At 34.7% G+C, this 18,737-nt stretch overlaps 2 protein-coding genes across 2 annotated transcripts in view; one reads left to right on the top strand and one right to left on the bottom strand.

Annotated features, from left to right (window-relative positions):
* The window catches only part of TSPAN19 (tetraspanin 19), a 208,018-nt gene that overhangs the window by 118,233 nt on the left and 71,048 nt on the right, over positions 1-18,737 (bottom strand). The window lies entirely within an intron of this gene.
* LRRIQ1 (leucine rich repeats and IQ motif containing 1) overlaps positions 1-18,737 on the top strand; it is a 235,015-nt gene that overhangs the window by 182,744 nt on the left and 33,534 nt on the right. The window contains 1 exon segment of the mRNA XM_032493693.1: positions 4,040-4,141. Within this exon segment, the coding sequence (XP_032349584.1) occupies positions 4,040-4,141 (102 nt within the window).

Raw genomic sequence — 18,737 nt, 5'->3', positions numbered from 1 at the left:
AAAAGAACTCACAAGAATTTTGATCAAGTGTTACTTTGTTGTGCCCTCAACAAAACAATAATAAAATACCCATTTGAATAGTAAGATCCTGGAGGACCAAGACCCCACTAGTTCCCCACTGAATTTCTTCAACCTAATTACCACGGTAGATGTTCCATAAATAACTGTTAACTGAATCAGCAATAAATTAGGTAAAAGTCTCTACATTTGACTGTGTGTATGTGTATGACTCTGTGTGTGCATTATAGTCATTTAAATATGTTTATATTTGAGAAGGCAAATTTAAATTAGTGAAAATACTCCTTATAAAATGATGAATTACAGCTAGTTATCCAGCCTTAGCATAAAACTTATTTTACAGCACTGCTATGTGTGGCAGATACAGAAAATGGGTAATAACCAGATTTTCACATATAAAGAGTTAACTAGAATGAGATAAACAAGAAAGCTAAGATTAGGATTATAAAAATTGGGGGGATTACACAGGGATGAAAAAATTTTAAGGATATTATAATACATAAAATTGTGTTACTTCGATGAGATAACAGATATAAAAATGTTCAGCACTGAGCCACATAATAATGGAAACTCAGCTTACGAGTTTCTTTAAATATTTTATAAAGATGTATTTAAAACCTATTTCCATGGAATACTACCCAGCCAATAATAGAACACTACTCAGACATAAAAAAGAATAAAATAATGCCATTTGCAGCAACATGAATGGACCTGGAGATTGTCTATTCTAAGTGAAATAAGCCAGAAAAAGAAAGAAAAATACCATATGATATTACTTTGCCATAGAAAACAAACCTATGGTTACCAAGGGGAATGGGGGTGGGAAGGGATAAATTGGGAATTTGAGACTTGCAGATACTAACTACTACATATAAAAAATAAAATAGATAAACAAGTTTGTACTGTATAGCACAGGGAACTATATTCAATATCTTGTAGCAATCTGTAATGAAAAGGAACATGAAAAGAAATATATGTATATATATGGATGATTGAAACATTATGCTGTATACCAGAAATTGACACATTGTAAACTGACTATACTTCAACTAACATAATAAGTGAATAAATAAAAGCATAAAAATAAAATAAAACCTATTTCCAAGACACTGGGCAAGTTATACTGAGAGATACAAAGATTTAAAAAACAGCAACGCAGACCTGCCATTGATGATCCCTAAGGACTAGGTTTAAATGACTCTGTAATGCTCTAGGTTTAAATGACTCTGTAATGCTCTTTATGATATCCTTATCTCCTGGCTTCTTACTCGATTGTGTATTTTTTGAGGGTAACAATAGTGTCATTCATGGTGGTCTTTCTAGGGACTATCAGAATCAAGTGATTTTTTTTTCCCCATCTAGAATTGCTTTTTTTTTTTTCAGTTTTCAATTTTATTAGGTAGAATTGTTACAATTTGACTTAGAATTACTACATTTTTTGCTCCTTATCATTGTTTCTTACTATTATTCCTTTGCAGTTTGAATTAATTTGTTTTAGGTCAATTTAAGGTGGTACAATCAAAATGTTTTGAAATAAAAAGATACTGAAAATATAGTACTCTTTCTCTGCTCTCAGTGAGTAAAATTATTGAGCACACTGAGCGAGACATCTCCTCTAAATATTTTATATGTGTTAAATTATTTAATCTTGATAAATGTATGAGGAAAGTACAACCTTATTCATGTTTTACATATTAAAAAATCAAGTCGTAGAGAGATAGTTGCCCAAACGAGTGCAAAAAAACTTACGAAATCTTTTATTTCATGAGCTAGATGAATAAAATGAAGTCTATTATGGATTCATCAATTTCCTTTATTCCCCACCTTATTGTAGGAAGGATTTAAGATCTTTTCCAAGAATATAATCAGTTGGAAACAATATTGTTGCTTACGTTGTAATTATATGTTTCCCAGCTGCCCTTTGTTGAGTCCTTACACTTACGTAGGCATGAGTCTTGATGCTTTCCACACATTATCTCATTAATTCTCACAGTAATATTTCAAGTATTATTTCTCCTGGACAAAAAAGGAGGCAGAAGGTGAGATTAATTTGTCCAGAGTCATACAACTAGTAAAAGTTGGAGCTTGGATCTAACCTAGGTCTGTCAAATTGTAATATCTACTCAGGAAATACATAGATCCAATTAACAGGCAAGCAAGCCAAGAGAAGGAATAAAAAAGTCAGCAGGTTATAGTAGGGTATCAAACAGTATGTAAACCCATAGTAATCTGTCTTCCTGATTGACTAGTGCTCTTTTGACATGCCAATATTTTTTTGAGAATACCTTAGGTGATATATATTATTTATTCTATTAAATATGTATAGACAGAGGTTTTTTAAATTTTTCTTATTGATAATTCTTATTGAATTCATATAGAAGCACCCAACTCTTATAATACCTTAAGTCACTTATAATTATGAAATGTGCCCAAATATTGACCAACATTTGTCCTAATCTGAAAAATATAATCTCTCTGAAACACGTAAATCATGCTTAGTAAGGATAAATTATTACTGGAAGACTAAAGGAAATCTTCATTATGCTCATGTTTGAGGATAACTACAGGTGCTTTTCTGCTCTTCTAATTCACATTCTAAAAAACATGGTACCTTAACATTTAATTAAAATATGTAATTTAGATTTGGTGACATTTTAAATCTTATTTTTTCATTTAGGTATATTCTCTTCTGTTGCATTAGATTTTTTTTCCTTTATTAAAGTATGGTCAGTTTACAATGTTGTGTCAGTTTCTGGTGTACAGCATGTTTCAGTCATCCATATACATACATATATTCCTTTTCATATTCTTTTTCATTGTAGGTTACTACAAAATATTGAATATAGTTCCCTCTACTATACAGTGGAGACTTGTTGTTTATCTATTTTATATGTAGTAGTTAGTATCTGCAAATCTTAAACTCCTAATTTATCCTTTCCCACCCTTTTCCCCCCAGGTAACCAGAAGTTTGTTTACTATGTCTGTATTGCACTAGCTATTTATCAAAGAGTCTTAAAGTCCCTTTTTGCAAGATGGTGTAAGATATTAAGAAAATGTATGCTGCTCTGAATTGTGGTTTTATGATAATCTACTTCATTTATTTATTTGTTTATTGAGGTATAGTTGACATACAACATATCAGTCAGATGCAACCTACTTTTTTTAAAGCAGGTATGTTAACCTACTTTGAATGCATCACTTTCCACTCTTTATTCTACTTCCTGTTACTTACTTCTCTGTTTTCTTTGCTTACAGTTCTTTGACAAGCAAAAACCTTTTGTCTTAATTCAACTGCACTAATCCCCAGTTTCACATTCCATAGAACCATTTATTATCAATTAAATCTTACAGAGCCCTACATTTACAGTCATCCTAATTATTTTATAAAATTAATAGATTTAGAATTCTCTTGGCTATAAAGTATTTATAATTCATGCATCTTTGTTATGTGAAATATCATACATCAAGGCACAAGATAAATCCATTTATCTGTAAAATTAATGAAAATTATGTTTTACCTGTTTATCATCTTATTGGTTGTCTTGCCTCCATCTCCTATCTTAGCTCCTTATAGTTTAGAGGAGGAAAAAAGCAGGGTATATGGTTTTTACTATAATAATAGCTTTTCTCTATTATACATTTATGGAAATGTTACTTTATTCCAGCAGAAATATCAGGAATTTAACAAAGGAGATGAAGTAATAAACAGTGAAACAACTCCCTAACTAAAAAGATGGTGCCAGAACTAGAAAATTTACATGTAAAGGTTTTCACATTATTAGTATTTCTGCTCTTTGTATTAAGTTTTGGCTATGTGTTTAATCAGATAACCAAGAATATAGAAATGGTTGGTTACTTTGTCATATTATAAAGCTTTTTTAACATAACATCATCATCAATTTCACAGAGCTTTATAGAATGGGTATTATTTTTTGATATTATTATTTAAAAGGTACAACCATTTCAGAGAAGGAAAGAGCCAATGCTGCACTTTTATCTTATTTTCCTTTTTTCTGTCTAGATCCTACTGTGCGTCTAGCATTATTCAAAAACAATGAAGATAAAGTTTCTGTTATAAAATCACCAAAGAAGGCACAGCCCAAAAGAGATGGCTACTTTGAAGGTATGATTTAATCACAGATATATAGAAAGGTGAAAAAGATAAAGATGGAAAATTGCATTTAAAAACTAATTTTTAAAGCCTCAATAGTACCAAAGTATATATATGAAAACTTAGGTATAAATATAATTAAAGAAAAGTAAAAATACTGCTTTTGGAGCTAAAATGCTAATTTGGTATATTGATTCATTAGCATAGTAGTTTAGTATTTGTATCAATAAACTTAAATTCCTTCTATTTTTATGTAGAAATCTTATGCTATATCATCAGTGTTACTAATTTTATTTAAACTTTACTCTACTAGATAATATTACCCTACATCAATGAAAGTGAGTATATGTTGAAGTGATATTCTAATATATTTTCTGACAATAGAAACAAGTTGCACTAAACATCATGAATTAAACTCTGGAATTTTAAGTATTTTACTGTATTTGAAGCTTGTTCAACTCACTTCTTGGGTAAAGGATTTGCAATATCTAAGTGGCAGATTGTATTCTTATCTCAACATTCAGAAGAATTATGGACTTATTAGGAGCAGCAAATATGACTTAAAACAAATATGCTATTGCTTTCTCTTTAATATTAAAATAGTCTTAGTTTGGCCTATAATTTGAATTATAATTTCTAATAGGAAAAATGGAGTCAAATATTTTAAATGGAAGTAAATGCTTCAGAATTTTTTATACTTTGTCTTCTGTACATTGTAAATAAATCTTAAAACTTATGCATCATCATAGCATATTTGAAAATAGATACATTTTAATTTATATTTCCATTCAATAATGTCTCAACTGAAAAAAAAATTGATAGCTACCAATGTTATACTTTTTCAGAGATACCTATGAAGTGTGGAAGGGTGAAAGACATGGGGTCTAGAATTGTCATTAAAGTATATAGTAATAAAAATATACATAGAAAGATAGAGGGAGCAATTGTGGCAAATTATTGAAATTGTTCGATCAATGAATGATGGTACAGGGAGGTTTGTTTTGCCATTTAATTTTTTTAATATTTAAAAGTTCCATGGTAAAACATTTTTAAAAATGGTGGCCATTGGAAGCAAAAAAAAAAAATCAATATTATTTCAGAAATATTTATGGGTTAGTATTTTAAGAGAATTAAAATGTGTTTTCAATATAACATAAGGTTTCAGTTTTAATCAGGGTTAATTTCTTTGTAATAGTCAACTTCACTATTTCACTGGTTTTAAAAGGAAGAATGGAAATTCTACTAAAATCAATAACTCCACAGACATTACCTGTTAAGTAGGAGCATTGTTCCTGTAGAAAGGATATGCTTAGGAAGAAAGATAATTGGGGTATTTTTGCCCATTAAGTGAGCATGTACTTCAGAAATCAGAAAGAATAAACCTATCGTAACATGTTCTGTTGCATTTTCTCTTATCCTATGAAAGGCAAAGATATGTTACCATCATATGTGGACAGTATAATTATTGATTTGTGTGCTAATATAAAATACACCAGAAAGAGTTTAGATAGTGGTAGATAGTAAGTGGCCTAGACAATGTGGAACATTTCCCCATATGCTTCATGGTACAATGTGCATTTTTGTTTTCTTTCCTCCATATGAAATGTGTTTAGCTTACTTTTTTCTTTTTAAACCTCGAGTACATTTGGCATGTCATTAATTTCATTGAATGATCTGTATGTATATACCATATATTTTAGTGACTAATAGTTATTTTAAGGCTTTTTTTTTTTTTTTTTTTTGCAAGGAATTGGCTTGGCAAAAACAGTTCCACATAACAGAACTTTCCCCCCTAATTAATATGTTTATTTCTGCCCCTTTTTTAAGGGGAAGAGAGTGAGTCAAAGATTATTTGATCATGTTGGCCAGGTTAAACCCCATGTTATCCTTAATGGCTGCTCTGACCTACCTCCTAAACTCACACTCTTAGTTTTTGACTGGCCCCAGGGACCAGTCAGCTTCCCAATCAGCAGCCTGACTAGCCTGACTAATCCCAGCTTCCCAGTAGAGGGCGCATTTTAAAATAAGGTCTTTTGAGATACGTTCACATAGTATAAAATGCATCCTTTCTGAGTATGATTTGATGAATTTCAAAATATTTAGAGTTATACAACCTAAATCTAATCTAATTTTAATCTAATTAAAATCACCACAATCTAATTTTAAAATATTAGAAAGACTTTCTTCCCCCTAAATTTCAAATAAAATTAATAATCGGGTATCTTACCCCAAAAAGTGAGGGAGATTAGGATTAAATTTTGCTATAGGTTTAGACTGAATGATTCTATGTGCAATAGTATCTCAACACAACAGCATGCCAGCACTGTCTTAAAATTTCCTTGGTTTTATTGGAATTAGATGACGGTATTATTTGAATGTTTTTTCTAGAATGCCATTATAATAACATTGTCTGATTGTGTAAAAAGAAAACTAAGTTTAAAAATACTTCTCCACTTTGCAGTATTGCCTATGTGATGTTTTCCTCTTATAAACTGTACTAAAACGCTATGATTATTATTATTGTTACCTTTATCTTGATGTCACTAGTAGGTCAGAGAGGGTGGTAGATATCCTCTATTGGTCTGGGATTAAAAATATGCTTAAATTTAGGGAATATTTATCATGAAATATCAAATTAGATGGCATGAGGTAAATAATTAGACCCTTTTAACAGACCACATTTTATAAAATATCCTTATATTTTGCTATATTGATGAATTGCTTGCAATTTTTGTCTAGCTGCCAGATTTAGACCCTTAACTCAGACCTAAGGCTGAGGAATCTTTGACCACACCCATTCTCAGGATAACCTCGTACATGTGCCGTGGGTCAGTTATCAGTTAGTTCTTCCTATAATATACAACTAAGAGTCTGAGGACTTTAGAGATTCAACATTGGTTTACTTTATTTATTTATTTATTTATATTTCTTTAGTGGCAGTTACCTGTCTTGGTTTATTCTGTATCATTCATGGTCTCTACTTGGGTTTCAATATCTGATCTCGCCTTAGGATTTGAAATACTTTCTTCTTACCTTGAAAATCTCCCACCAAGTTTCCCTTTTTTTGTTTGTTTCAAATGTTCAGTTTGGAGCCCTGATATCACTCTTCTATAGCTATCTCTGATATAAGAAGCATAGCTTAATTGATGTTGTGTGGATTCTAGAGAAAGTCTAACACAGTTTGAATCTTGATTCCAACTTCTGTTGGCTCTTATTTAACTTCCCTGTTTAGCATTATTTTTCACCTGTAAAACTGGATACTAACAGTACCTAGTGGTTGGGGATTATATGAGATTCTACTTGTGAAATGCTTAAAATGCACAGTGTAAGTACATAGTAAGTGCTGAAAACCTGTCATCTTTGACAACAGTCATTTTTAAAGTAGGTTTATTTTTTTCTCTTGTTTGCAATTGGTAGTATTTATTGTATTTCTGGCGAGGTAACTGTGCTAGGAGTTTTACTCAAATTCTCTGATTCAGTCATCTCAGAAGCTCTGAAGAATGTATTATAACTGTTAATGTTTTACAGAGAGGGAAACCGGTTTGAGGGTTTAAGTGACTTGCCCAAGCTCACACCATGAGTAAGTGGCCAAAGGGAAATGAGAATAATTTCTTTTTCAAAATAGAACTAGCAAAAATCAAACAAAAATCAGACATAGAAGAACAAAGTTTCTTGAGTACCTTGAAATGTGTACAAACTTAGAATCAAAATATCTAACAAAAAAATAAAAAGACTATTACATTAGGCAGAAGTCTGAAACTAATAATCAATTCTGTTCTTTATTCCTTTCTTGTAGCTTGCACTGATATAAATTAAGAAGCAGTTTAGTGTCAACATGGTGATAAATATCTGTTTTGTGACCTATGATTAGCTGCTATCTATTCTAACTTTATTATCCTCACCTAACGTTATTAAGTACCAAATATTTTAGACTCTGAGAGTGACCATATTTTCGATTACCTATTTTAATTTTCAGATAGATGAGAACCTCTCCACACAGCCCAAAAGTAAACACTATATTTTTGTTTCATTGATTCTTCTTTTTATTTATATAGAAATTAAGTAACTTTCCTGCCCTAATTTGCTGAAACTTAAATTTGCAATGCCTAAAGCCAATGCCAAATTTGGACTTCTGGCTTTAGCTAGGGAAGGAAGCTAAACAGGCCAGGAAGAAAATTGGATCTAGCCCAACAGCCTTCACAGAGAGGCAGGTTTAATCTTAGCTCCTCCAACCCCTGGGACACTGGCATTTGACTTTAAAGTCAGAGTTTCATAATTCCCAGTCTGGTGCTGTCATCACTAACATGCTTTCTAATTCTTTTCTTCTAAAACTGAAGATTCACACATACCATATGTCCTCATATGTCATAGATGTTCAGATATTTTTGTATTAAATTTTTGAGTATTGGAGTCATGAAAAGACTTTAATTTCTATAGTTTTTACTTCAGAGCATTTTTAATCAAACCATCTTCTTTTGTGGTGTTTTTGACTGTATGATTACAAGCATTTTCTTCTCCAGCTTTCTCCCTTTTAGTACCAGCTTAAAGCACAGAGTCACATTATGTATATTGTTTCATAGTAAGTCCTGTGTTTCCATAGATGTATAGAGTACTTGCTAATTGTACCAACACAATTAGGTATTAAGAGCTGATAAAATAAATGCCACGAGGTATATGCAAGTAACCAAAGACTACCTGAGGTCTGCTCTTAAAAAGAGACATGTTTATAATTGAAACTTCCTAAGTATATTTTAGGTACTGTCATTTAATAGTATAAGGTTGGGGATCATTTCAATTCTTGGCAGAATTGGGGAATTCAGTCCAGTGAAATATAAAACAAATTGCAATTTTTAAAAGTGTATCTATTGATAAGTGGGATTCAGGGATTATAATTTCCCTTCAAATTTAGGCATAATTATAAATATATGTATATATATAAAGTTTATATTTATGTATGCATATATATTTATATATGTGTTTATGTATGTCATATATAAACATATATATATAATTGACATACAGACTGTATGTGTTTCATACATATATGATTTCTGTATGGATAAAAAATGGAAAGGGATTTTAGAACTTTTAGAGTTCTTTAAAATGAACCATGATATATAGGCTGTGAAATATCATTAGTTTATTTTTCATTAAAGAATACAAGAGGCTTCCACTTCTGATAATAGAAGACTATTTAATTCAAACCAACCTTCTTGCAGAGAACAACTTCAACAGCTAGAAATTTTATTTTAGAAAATCTAATTGAAGTCTTTGAACAACTCATAAGTAAGTAAAGCATTATAAGTCAAGAAGGAAATCCCAAGAGCTGAGAAGCTAAGCAAAGCTTTTGATGTCACCAGTATAGGTGAACTGGAAATAGACTGTGTACTAACCTCTTGCCTGAAACAAACATAAGGCATGTCCCAAAATAGACACCACCATCCCAAGCTTCAAATTATCTCTACATTTTTCCTATATAGTTTTTGGCACACAATTTAAAAAAAAAAAAGCATAGAAGGAGGTGAGATATCAGTGAACACCATGAGAAACAATAGACAATAAAAATTGTCACAGACTTTCAGGTAATAAAGACTTTAAAAAATATACATAATAACTTTAAGGACATAGAAAAAAAAAACCCAAGAACTTCAATAGGTACATTAAACCTATAAAAATATTAAAATGGAAAGTCTATAGCTTAAAAGAACAACAACTGAAGTAAACAACTCAGTGTATGGATTTAACTACAGATTAATCAATACTGAAGAGATAATTACTGGACAGGACAACAGCTATGAAAGAAATATTCACATTGAAGCATGAAAGAAAAAAGAATGGAAAATACAGGAAAGAGGAGGCATGTGAGATACAGCAAAAATGTCTAACACATGTAATTACAGTCCAAGCAGAAAAGGGGAGAGAGAATAGTGTGCAAGTAATACCTAAAGAGTTAATGGTTGAAAATTACCAAAAGTGAGGAAAAAGCTCAAGTTATGGATTCAAGAAACTCCATGAACTATGAAGAAAATGTATACAAGAGAAACCACACTGTAGCACATCATGGTAAAAGTACTAAAAAAAATAATAATTAAATCAATCAATAAATAAATAAAGACAGAAAAATTTTGCAAAGAGCCAGAGCCAGAGAAATTGCTTCAAAGGAGCAATAATAAAGAAGCTGGCTGCTTAATGGAAATTATAAAATCTGGAAGACAATTGTTATATATCACGCTGCTCCCCAATGTCATAGATTGAAGCCCTAAACCTCAATCTGATAGTATTTGGAGAAGGGCCTCTTAAGGAATTAATTAAGATTAAATGAGGTCAGATGAGCCTGGGGGCTCTAATCCAATAGGACCGGTATCCTTATTAGAAGAGGAAGAGACACCAGGAGTGAATATATACTTATACTCCCAGAGGAAAGGTCTTGTGAGGACACAGCAGTAAGGTGGCCATCTGCAAGCCACGGAGAGAGGCCTGTGAGAGACTGCACTTGCTAGCACCTTCGTCTTAGACTTCCAGCCGCCAGAGCTGTGAGAAAATATGTTTCTGTTGTTTAAGCATTCAGTCTGTGGTATCTTGTTATGGCAGCCCAAGCTGACTAATACACAGTGTAATGATACCTCCAAAGTGCTAAGGGAAAGTAAGTTCCACCGTGAAGGTCCACACCCAGGAAAACTTCTCTTCTTCAAAAAATGAAAGCAAGGCACTCATGTCACCCCACCTGCTGCTTCTCTGTGCAGCCACGAGGAAGAGGGAGGGAGGAGCACACCAGGATTCCCGAGTCCAAAGCTTCACAGAGAAAGTGGGAAAAGGGAGTGGCTCGCGAAGAAGCCCACGGCACCCTTTTTTAATCTGCGTTGTCCCTTTCCCCTGAAAGAAACCTCTCTGCCCACCTGTCAGCAGCCTGTCTACTTGCTACCTAGGACACTTCCTGTATTTCTGGGATAGCTGGTAATCTTCTCAAGGTGTCAGAGAATTATTACAATTGCAGGTTGTTGTCAAGGACATTAGTCTTCTATCTAAAGAAGGCTACGTGAGATAAAGAACTAACAATGGATCTGGACTGAGAAGACAAGTTTGAATGTTGCATGAATACTCACTAGCAGTGAGTGTCTTTGTTTTCTCATCTGTAACTGGGAACACCAATCTTTACTTCTCGTAATATTTTGAAAAGTAAATGATAATCTAAGGTCTTCCATGTAAAGATGGTGGATCTGAAAACCCTCACGAAAACTTCACCAGAGATATTTTTAAGACACATACTAACTAACATTAGGAATATAAGGAAGAGGCAACATCAGTATAATTTTTTTAGACTAGAAAATAAAAGCTTAAAACCACCAATGAGATATGAGAACTCTCTCAAACCCAAAGTTTCAGGAATTGATGGTATTAGGCCTTCTGGAGGTGGGGGGTGAAAAGGGTAATAAGATAAATAGGTCTGGGATACCTTGCAAAATTCTTGAACTTAATTCTCTAGATAGGATGAAACAGAGCCTCTGGACTCAGGAACGACCTTGGCACCTTGCTAAAACTAAGAAGACAAGTGTAGGTATTACATTAAATGCCAACGCCCCAAGCCCCTCCCCTGCTCAGCTTCCAGAATGCTGATAATCAAGTTTCTAAGTCTGCTCGAGTGGCCATAACAAAATACCATAGACTGAGTAACTTAAAAATCAGAAATTTATATTTATGTAATTTTATATAAATTTATGTCTCACAGTTCTGGAGACTGGGAGGCCTAAAATCAAAATGCTGTCTGATTCAGTTCCTGGTGACAGCTCTCTTTCTGGCTTATTTCTTGTTATGTACACACATGGCCTTTCCTTAGTGTATACATGTGGAGGGAGAGAGAGACATTTCTTCTTCTGACGGGGCCACTAATCCCAGCACGAGGGCCCCACTCTCATGACCTCACCTAACCCTAATTACCTCCAAAAGACCCCCTCTGCAAATACCATCACGTTGAGAGTTAAGATTTCAACATAGGAATTTTAGGAAGACACAGACATTTACTACATAGCACCATGCTTTAACCTCTAAGAAAGGTTATTTTCTGGAGATTCTTATCAGTCCAAGAAGAAACATCTACATACTGACATCAAGTATTTCCAATGTAGGACTCAGGTCGGTCACCCTAAGGTGAGACTCTCAGATGATAGGCATCCCTCACTTGTGCAGTTTTCTGTCAGTTTTATAGAACCCCCACTCTAAATGTAAGCACACAGATGAGGATTCTTAAACATCTGAAGGAAACCTATAAGATGAAAGAAAGGAAAAAGGTAACACAGTCAACTTCAGGAGAAAAAAATCTTCAAAAATACCGCAAATATTCTTATAGACATAAGAAAAGATTGCATCCGTGAAATAAGAATGAGATGCTGTAATAAGAAAGAGGTCAGAGAACTAAACATATCTCTTTGAAAATAAAAACATGATATCAGAAATGAAAACTTGGCAGAAGATAAAGTTAGAAGATAAGTGTTAAAGAAATTTCCCAGAAACTAGAGCAAAAATACAAAGTGATAAGAAACATGAGAGAGAACACGGAGAGGAGAGGCTTAGTCCAGGAGGTCCAACCTTGGTAACTAATAGGAGATCCAGAAAGAAAGAAAACAGCCACAAAGAGATAGAAGGAAATATGAGAGGAATAATTCCCCCAAATTCCCCAAACTAGAGGAATTTCTAGTTTCCAGATCAAGAGGGCACATGTTAGGAAAATGAATGAAAACAAAGCCATCTTTCTGGCACATCTTAGAAAATGTCATAAAACCAGGGACAAAGGAAAGAGTGTGAAAGTCCTCCAGAAAGAAAACCGGATCACACGTAATGGTTCCATTACCTAAAAGTCACTGGACTTCTCAACATTAAGCTTAGAACCTAGAAGATGATGGAACAGTATATTCAATATTCTTGAGGAGAGTTATTTTCAACCAAGAATTCTGTAAACAGGCAAACTATTAATAACATTTAAAAATATAAAACCATATCAAGTCCTGATTTATCTCCCTTGAAACCTTGTTCAGGAAGCTACTGGAGGAACCACTCCACAAAAATGAAGAGGTAAACCATGAAAAAGAACATGTGAGATCTAGCAGAAGAAACAGGCAAAGGGATCTTTACAATGATGGTGAAGAAGAGAGCGCAGGACAACAGCTCACACAGGTGTAGAGATTAAATACTCCATGATCACAGAAAGCATCATGAGCAGTCTCTCCGGGGATTGTCTGATGTGCTTGAATGTATTTGATAGGAGATACACTCCTTAGGAAGAGAGTTTTGGGGTGATAAATGTGTAGAATGTTACCCTTCTAATAGACAATTTAGACACTAATGATAGTACATAGAAAACTCACTAAATATAAAAACTTAGACGACTAAATGTGAGGAAAAAAGTTACCCAAGAAATGTTATGTGTAACTGCTGTACAATTTTTTCTAGTAGCAGCTGTGTGTTTTGAATTCAAATCAACTCTTAGATTCATGAAACAATAGGCTTCACCTGACACTAAATTTGCTTAGCTTTAAGGAGGGACAAAGGCGAGGAGACAACAAAGCATGCTTAGAATCGTGAGAACCGTGCGGCACCAAGGCACAGCGCCGGGTGTCCTAGTCATTCTGCACTTAGGAAACGTGTACACACGGGAGTCGAGGCTGTGAGTGTGTGGATAGAGGGCGATGTTCTGTTGAAGTTCAGCAGGTGCTCTGGTTGCCTGGGTGGGTCTGTGGATGTGAGTTTTGGTGTATTTTTGGGAGAGGGTGAGCTACGAGCGTCCTTCTGCTCCGCCATCTTGGCCCCTCACCCTGTAAGTGTGTGGATAATTTCAGTTAAAGGAAGCCATCAGCTCTGGGGATCCCCAGCAACTTTTATAATTAGTTAGTCATGTGATTTTCTCAGGTATTTGACTGGCTAGTAACCCAGTCCACTTAGGGGTATATAACTAGTTTCTGTTCTCTGGTTCAGTTGCATTTTATCCATGCTGGTTACTTACAGCTAAGTAATCAATTTCAGCAATGAGGTGAAAGGGCTTGGGCTGGTAGAGCTGAATTCTCACTGATCTCGGACTCAGTAGAGATTAAATTCTAACAGTTTCTTGACTTGAGGATTAAATCCTCACATCTCCCTGCAACTAGAGGAAAACCATAGAACAAGCAATACCTCCTTCCCTTATAGTACCTATACGGCTCAGCTGTAGATTATATTTACATAGTCATAAATAGGTAAACACTGAATTGTGATCTAACCACAAATTATGACTTGTCTAAGAAATGGAAAGAGAAGGTATATGTATTTATGGCAGAGGTGTTGTGAAAGATAAATCTTTATCTTTTATTTTGTAAGGTTAATAGGTAATATTAAAAAAATTCAAAAATGAAAACATCAAGATACACACAGACCAACAGTAGAAGAAAAGACTAACATGGTGGGAAGTGGCTGCCTTTGGAGTGTAAATTGGGAATGGGAAGGGGTAGAGCTGGGAGTTATAATTTTCCATCCTTAAAACCATGTACGTATATAACCTGGATGAAATTTGATTTTTTAAAAATTGATTAAGTGAGATACTTTTTAAATCACCCATTGAAGGGCCTGTTTTTTATTAAAAAGTTGATAAAAGCATATTAAGGTTAAACAATGACATTTTTAAATGAGCAAAGCAGAATTCTTCACCAGTAGACCAAGTCTAAAATACTAAAAGGTGTTCTTCGGGCAAAAGGTAAGGGATTTTAGATGAAATCTTAGAGATACAGAAAGTAGTGAAGCGCAAAGAAGAGTGAGTATGTAGGTAAATCTGAATGAGCATTGACTGAGTCCAGGAAGTCTATCAATGATTATAATTTCTGGTGAATTTATAATATTTATAGATATGGCAACAATGACATTTGTACTTAGTTTTTCTTTTGTTTGTTTTTTTTAAGCTGTGCATCAAATCACTTGCCTAGGATTTTTTTTTTTTAATTTTAATGACTCTTACTTTCCTCTGTTCCTTTCTATTTTTGCTGCTCCACCCCAGCAGAAACACATGCACTAGCTTTGAATTAGGCAGGACTGAGTTTGAATCCCAGCCCAAACCTAAGTAATGTTGGTGAAGGCTCTTAATCTTTCTGTACTTAATTTTCTCATTAATTAACTGGAGCAAATAATACATACCACATAAAGTCACTGGATAATTTGAATAAAAATCTTTAGAAGATTCTGGAATGGGCTAGCCTTTAGAATGTGGGAACTCAGACTTAATTCCTTACCTTCCCTGTTTAATCTACCAACACATCTTTATTGAATATCTACCATGAACTTGGCATTGTGCAAGGAGATGAGGATACAGTGGTGAATGAAATAAACATACCATGAATGGTGGTATTCACTCTCTGACAGGAGCGGGGGCAGGGGGTGCTTGACATTTATTGCTACTCATATAAGGGTATAATGACACAACTGAATAAAACTCTATCGAGGAAAAGTAAAGGGAGCTCATTATGATTTGGCCCAGAGGGATGAGGGAAGAAGGGCCACTTGGGCTTAATATGAAGATTGCCTGGGGCTAACTAGGCAAAGGGAGAAGTTGTAGATAACTGAGTATTCCAGGCCAAAGTGTGGGCCTAACGGAAGACTCTGAAGACAGGGGTAGCCTGGGCCATTCAAGGAACTGAAAGAAGGCTGTTTGGCCAGACAACGAAAAGTGATGAAGCTGGAGAAGCTGGCAAGGGACAGAGCAATTTTAACTTTAGTCTGTGCTTGTTATCCACCTTGAGGATTTGGCTTTCTCTATTCCAAGAACAATGGTCACTGCAAGCCAAAGATGAAGTGTCAGATTTGTTCCTCAAGTAATGATGATGGAACCTGTGGTGTGGAGAACAGACAGAAAGGAAACAGGAGTGAACATGGTAAGACCGGTTAGAAGGTCACTGCAGCACTCCAGCATGGAGATGGTAGCGTGGACCAGGGTGACGTAGACATGGAGACGTAGGGGGAAAGCAGAGAAACAGTCACAAGTTGTGAGGAAGTTTAAGTGCTTCTCACCTACTGAGTGAGGAGCATAATACCTGCGCCGCAGAGTGGCTGGGAGGAGTGAGAGCGTTGCTCAGCACAGTGCCCAGTGTGCGGCAGCCGTCACTGTTTTCACTTCCATTAATGTTCCAAACTCCACTATAACTTTCTTTCTTTCTTTAAATGCTATCCCACTTCCTTTCCAAAGCTAAACTTGTCATCCAGGCTTTGGATGTTTTTCTCCCTGATCCCATGATATTCTCACATTTATCGCCAGCCTTGTTTCTTAAGTTTCTGTCTCTCCTATAGCCACTTCTATCAGCGCACGAATAAGCTGAAAATGTGATGCTACCTCCTGTTCAAGCCACCACCCCATCCCTCTTTTTCCCTTATCCACCTTCTTAGGCAGTCTAATTAGTATCTATTTCTCACCTTCTGTGCATTCTGCACGAAATCAGTTTTGAGCTTCAACTTTCATTCGCTGTACTTGAGACTGGAAGCACAAGTAAAAATCAGCTCCTGCTTCAGAAGCTCAGCCCAGTGAGGGACAAACTAATACACTGAAATTTATAATCTCATGTACAGTCCTTTCATAAAGTGATGCAGAGTGTACAATCTGGTCACATTCTCATCATTCTATTCAAACTACATTCATTACAGTGATCAGTGTTAACCTGTTAACTGCTACGTCAGGAACCTCTTTTCTGCCCTCAGCTACTTGCCATTTCTTCAGGAATTCCTCTCCCTAGAATATCTCTCCCACTACATCCTCATTCCCACTCTCTCCTGGTTCTCCTGGTTATCTGACCACTCCTTCCTGTCTTCTCTGCCTATTCCTGTTCCTAAAATAACCATGTCCTATAGAACTTTATCTCTGGCCTCATTTTATATTCAATTCACATATTTATTTACTCATACAGCAGATGTTTACTTTGTCAGCCGTGACATTTGGTCAAGGGATACAAAGATGAATAAGACATAGTCTCTGTCTTTAAAAAAAAACTACCCTTGAGTCCAGTTGAGGAGACTTATGTAAACAGGCTAAAGAAAACATCATGGAAGTACAGATCAGACCTATTCCCATGGCGTGACGAAAAGATCAAGATACAACACTTAATTCTCTCATGTAACTTATGTTTACAGGCAATGACAACTAAATCTTTATATCCAACCTTCCCCCTTTGATTTTTTTCTGGGTACTTAAAACCCAACATGTGTAATAGGAAACGTATTATAAACATTATATATGCAATATATTAATACATATTGTGTTTATATATTATTATATGTTGTTATATATAAAATATATACATTACATTCCACTCCACCTACTGACTCTTCTTACTGTCTCTGTTAATATATCAGTAGCCATTCACTCACTTCACCTAGAAAAAATCAGAATCATTCTTAATTCTGTTCTCTCTTTCATTTGCCAGATATAACCACTGCCATCACATCAGCCATTGCCTGCAGTGTCTCTTGCCCTGAAATGTTCCAATAGTCTCCTTTCCAGGATTCACACTCCTTTCCAGGATTGAGAATTCACATTCTCCATCTTGTAAATGCTGTCTTCGATACTTGTGCAGCAGTGTCTTTCTAAACTGTCATTCTGCATACAACACACCCCTGTTTAAAATCTTAACAGTGTCTTTCTGTTTCCTCTAGTACACATTCCAAAGTCTTAAGCATACAATGCCCTTTACATACTGTTCCCAGCCTACCTCTCCAGCACCACCTTGTATCATTTCTCTCCCCTACCCCCCAAATATTCTCTAACCATATTGAACTACTTCATATTGAACTACTATAATGGACTGCTTGTTCTTTCCAAAAAATGCCCTGCCCTTCATATTTTCATGCTATTTTCTTTATCTTTATTGCTTTTCCTCACCTTTCTAGTTTCAGACTTCTGCTTATCCTTCCTGACTCAGATAAATGTCATTTCATCTGTAAGTCATTCCTGATACCACTAAGCTTCCCAGAGGCTTTTGTCGTATCTCCTTAATAATGTCCTATAACTATATGTTTTTATCTAGTTCCTCCCCTGACTGTAAATCTTCTTAAGGTCAGGGATCAAGTTTTAGTCATATTTCTGTTTCCTCCCATCCCCAGAACCTAGCAACAGTATTAGATTCATCTATACAAGGCACTCAGTAAGTATTTGTTGAATTAATAAACAGTTCTGACTCTTAAAAAAAAATATCTTTGGAGTCTCAGAAACACTCTTCCTGCCAATTGCTATTACTCAAAGTCAGATATTGGCGTATTCCCAACTTAAACTTACAACTCATTTAGTGTTCACATTCAAGCCTTAGGTCCCACTGTCTCAGCCACCCCTTAGATCTACTTAGCATACTTTGGAATTCATTTAATCATTTCCTATTTAAACTCCACCAGCTGTGAGAGTTTGGATTTGAAAAAACCTCATCATTATAAACAGTACCCCTTCATTTTAAGGTTTCATAGTTTTTTGAAACATTCTCTGGAAGAATAGAGATGAGGATTATTAAAGTTACTATGTGTTTTTATGTTTCCAGAAATCTAAATGATTTCTATCTTCCACTGATATTTTATAGTAGTTTAATAGAACTGTGGGTTCCCATATGTTTTCCCCAAAGCT

Source organism: Camelus ferus, chromosome 12 (genome assembly GCF_009834535.1).
Source record: "Camelus ferus isolate YT-003-E chromosome 12, BCGSAC_Cfer_1.0, whole genome shotgun sequence".
In the NCBI taxonomy this organism is placed as follows: Eukaryota; Metazoa; Chordata; class Mammalia; order Artiodactyla; family Camelidae; genus Camelus; species Camelus ferus.
This window is presented reverse-complemented; position numbering and strand designations above follow the sequence as displayed.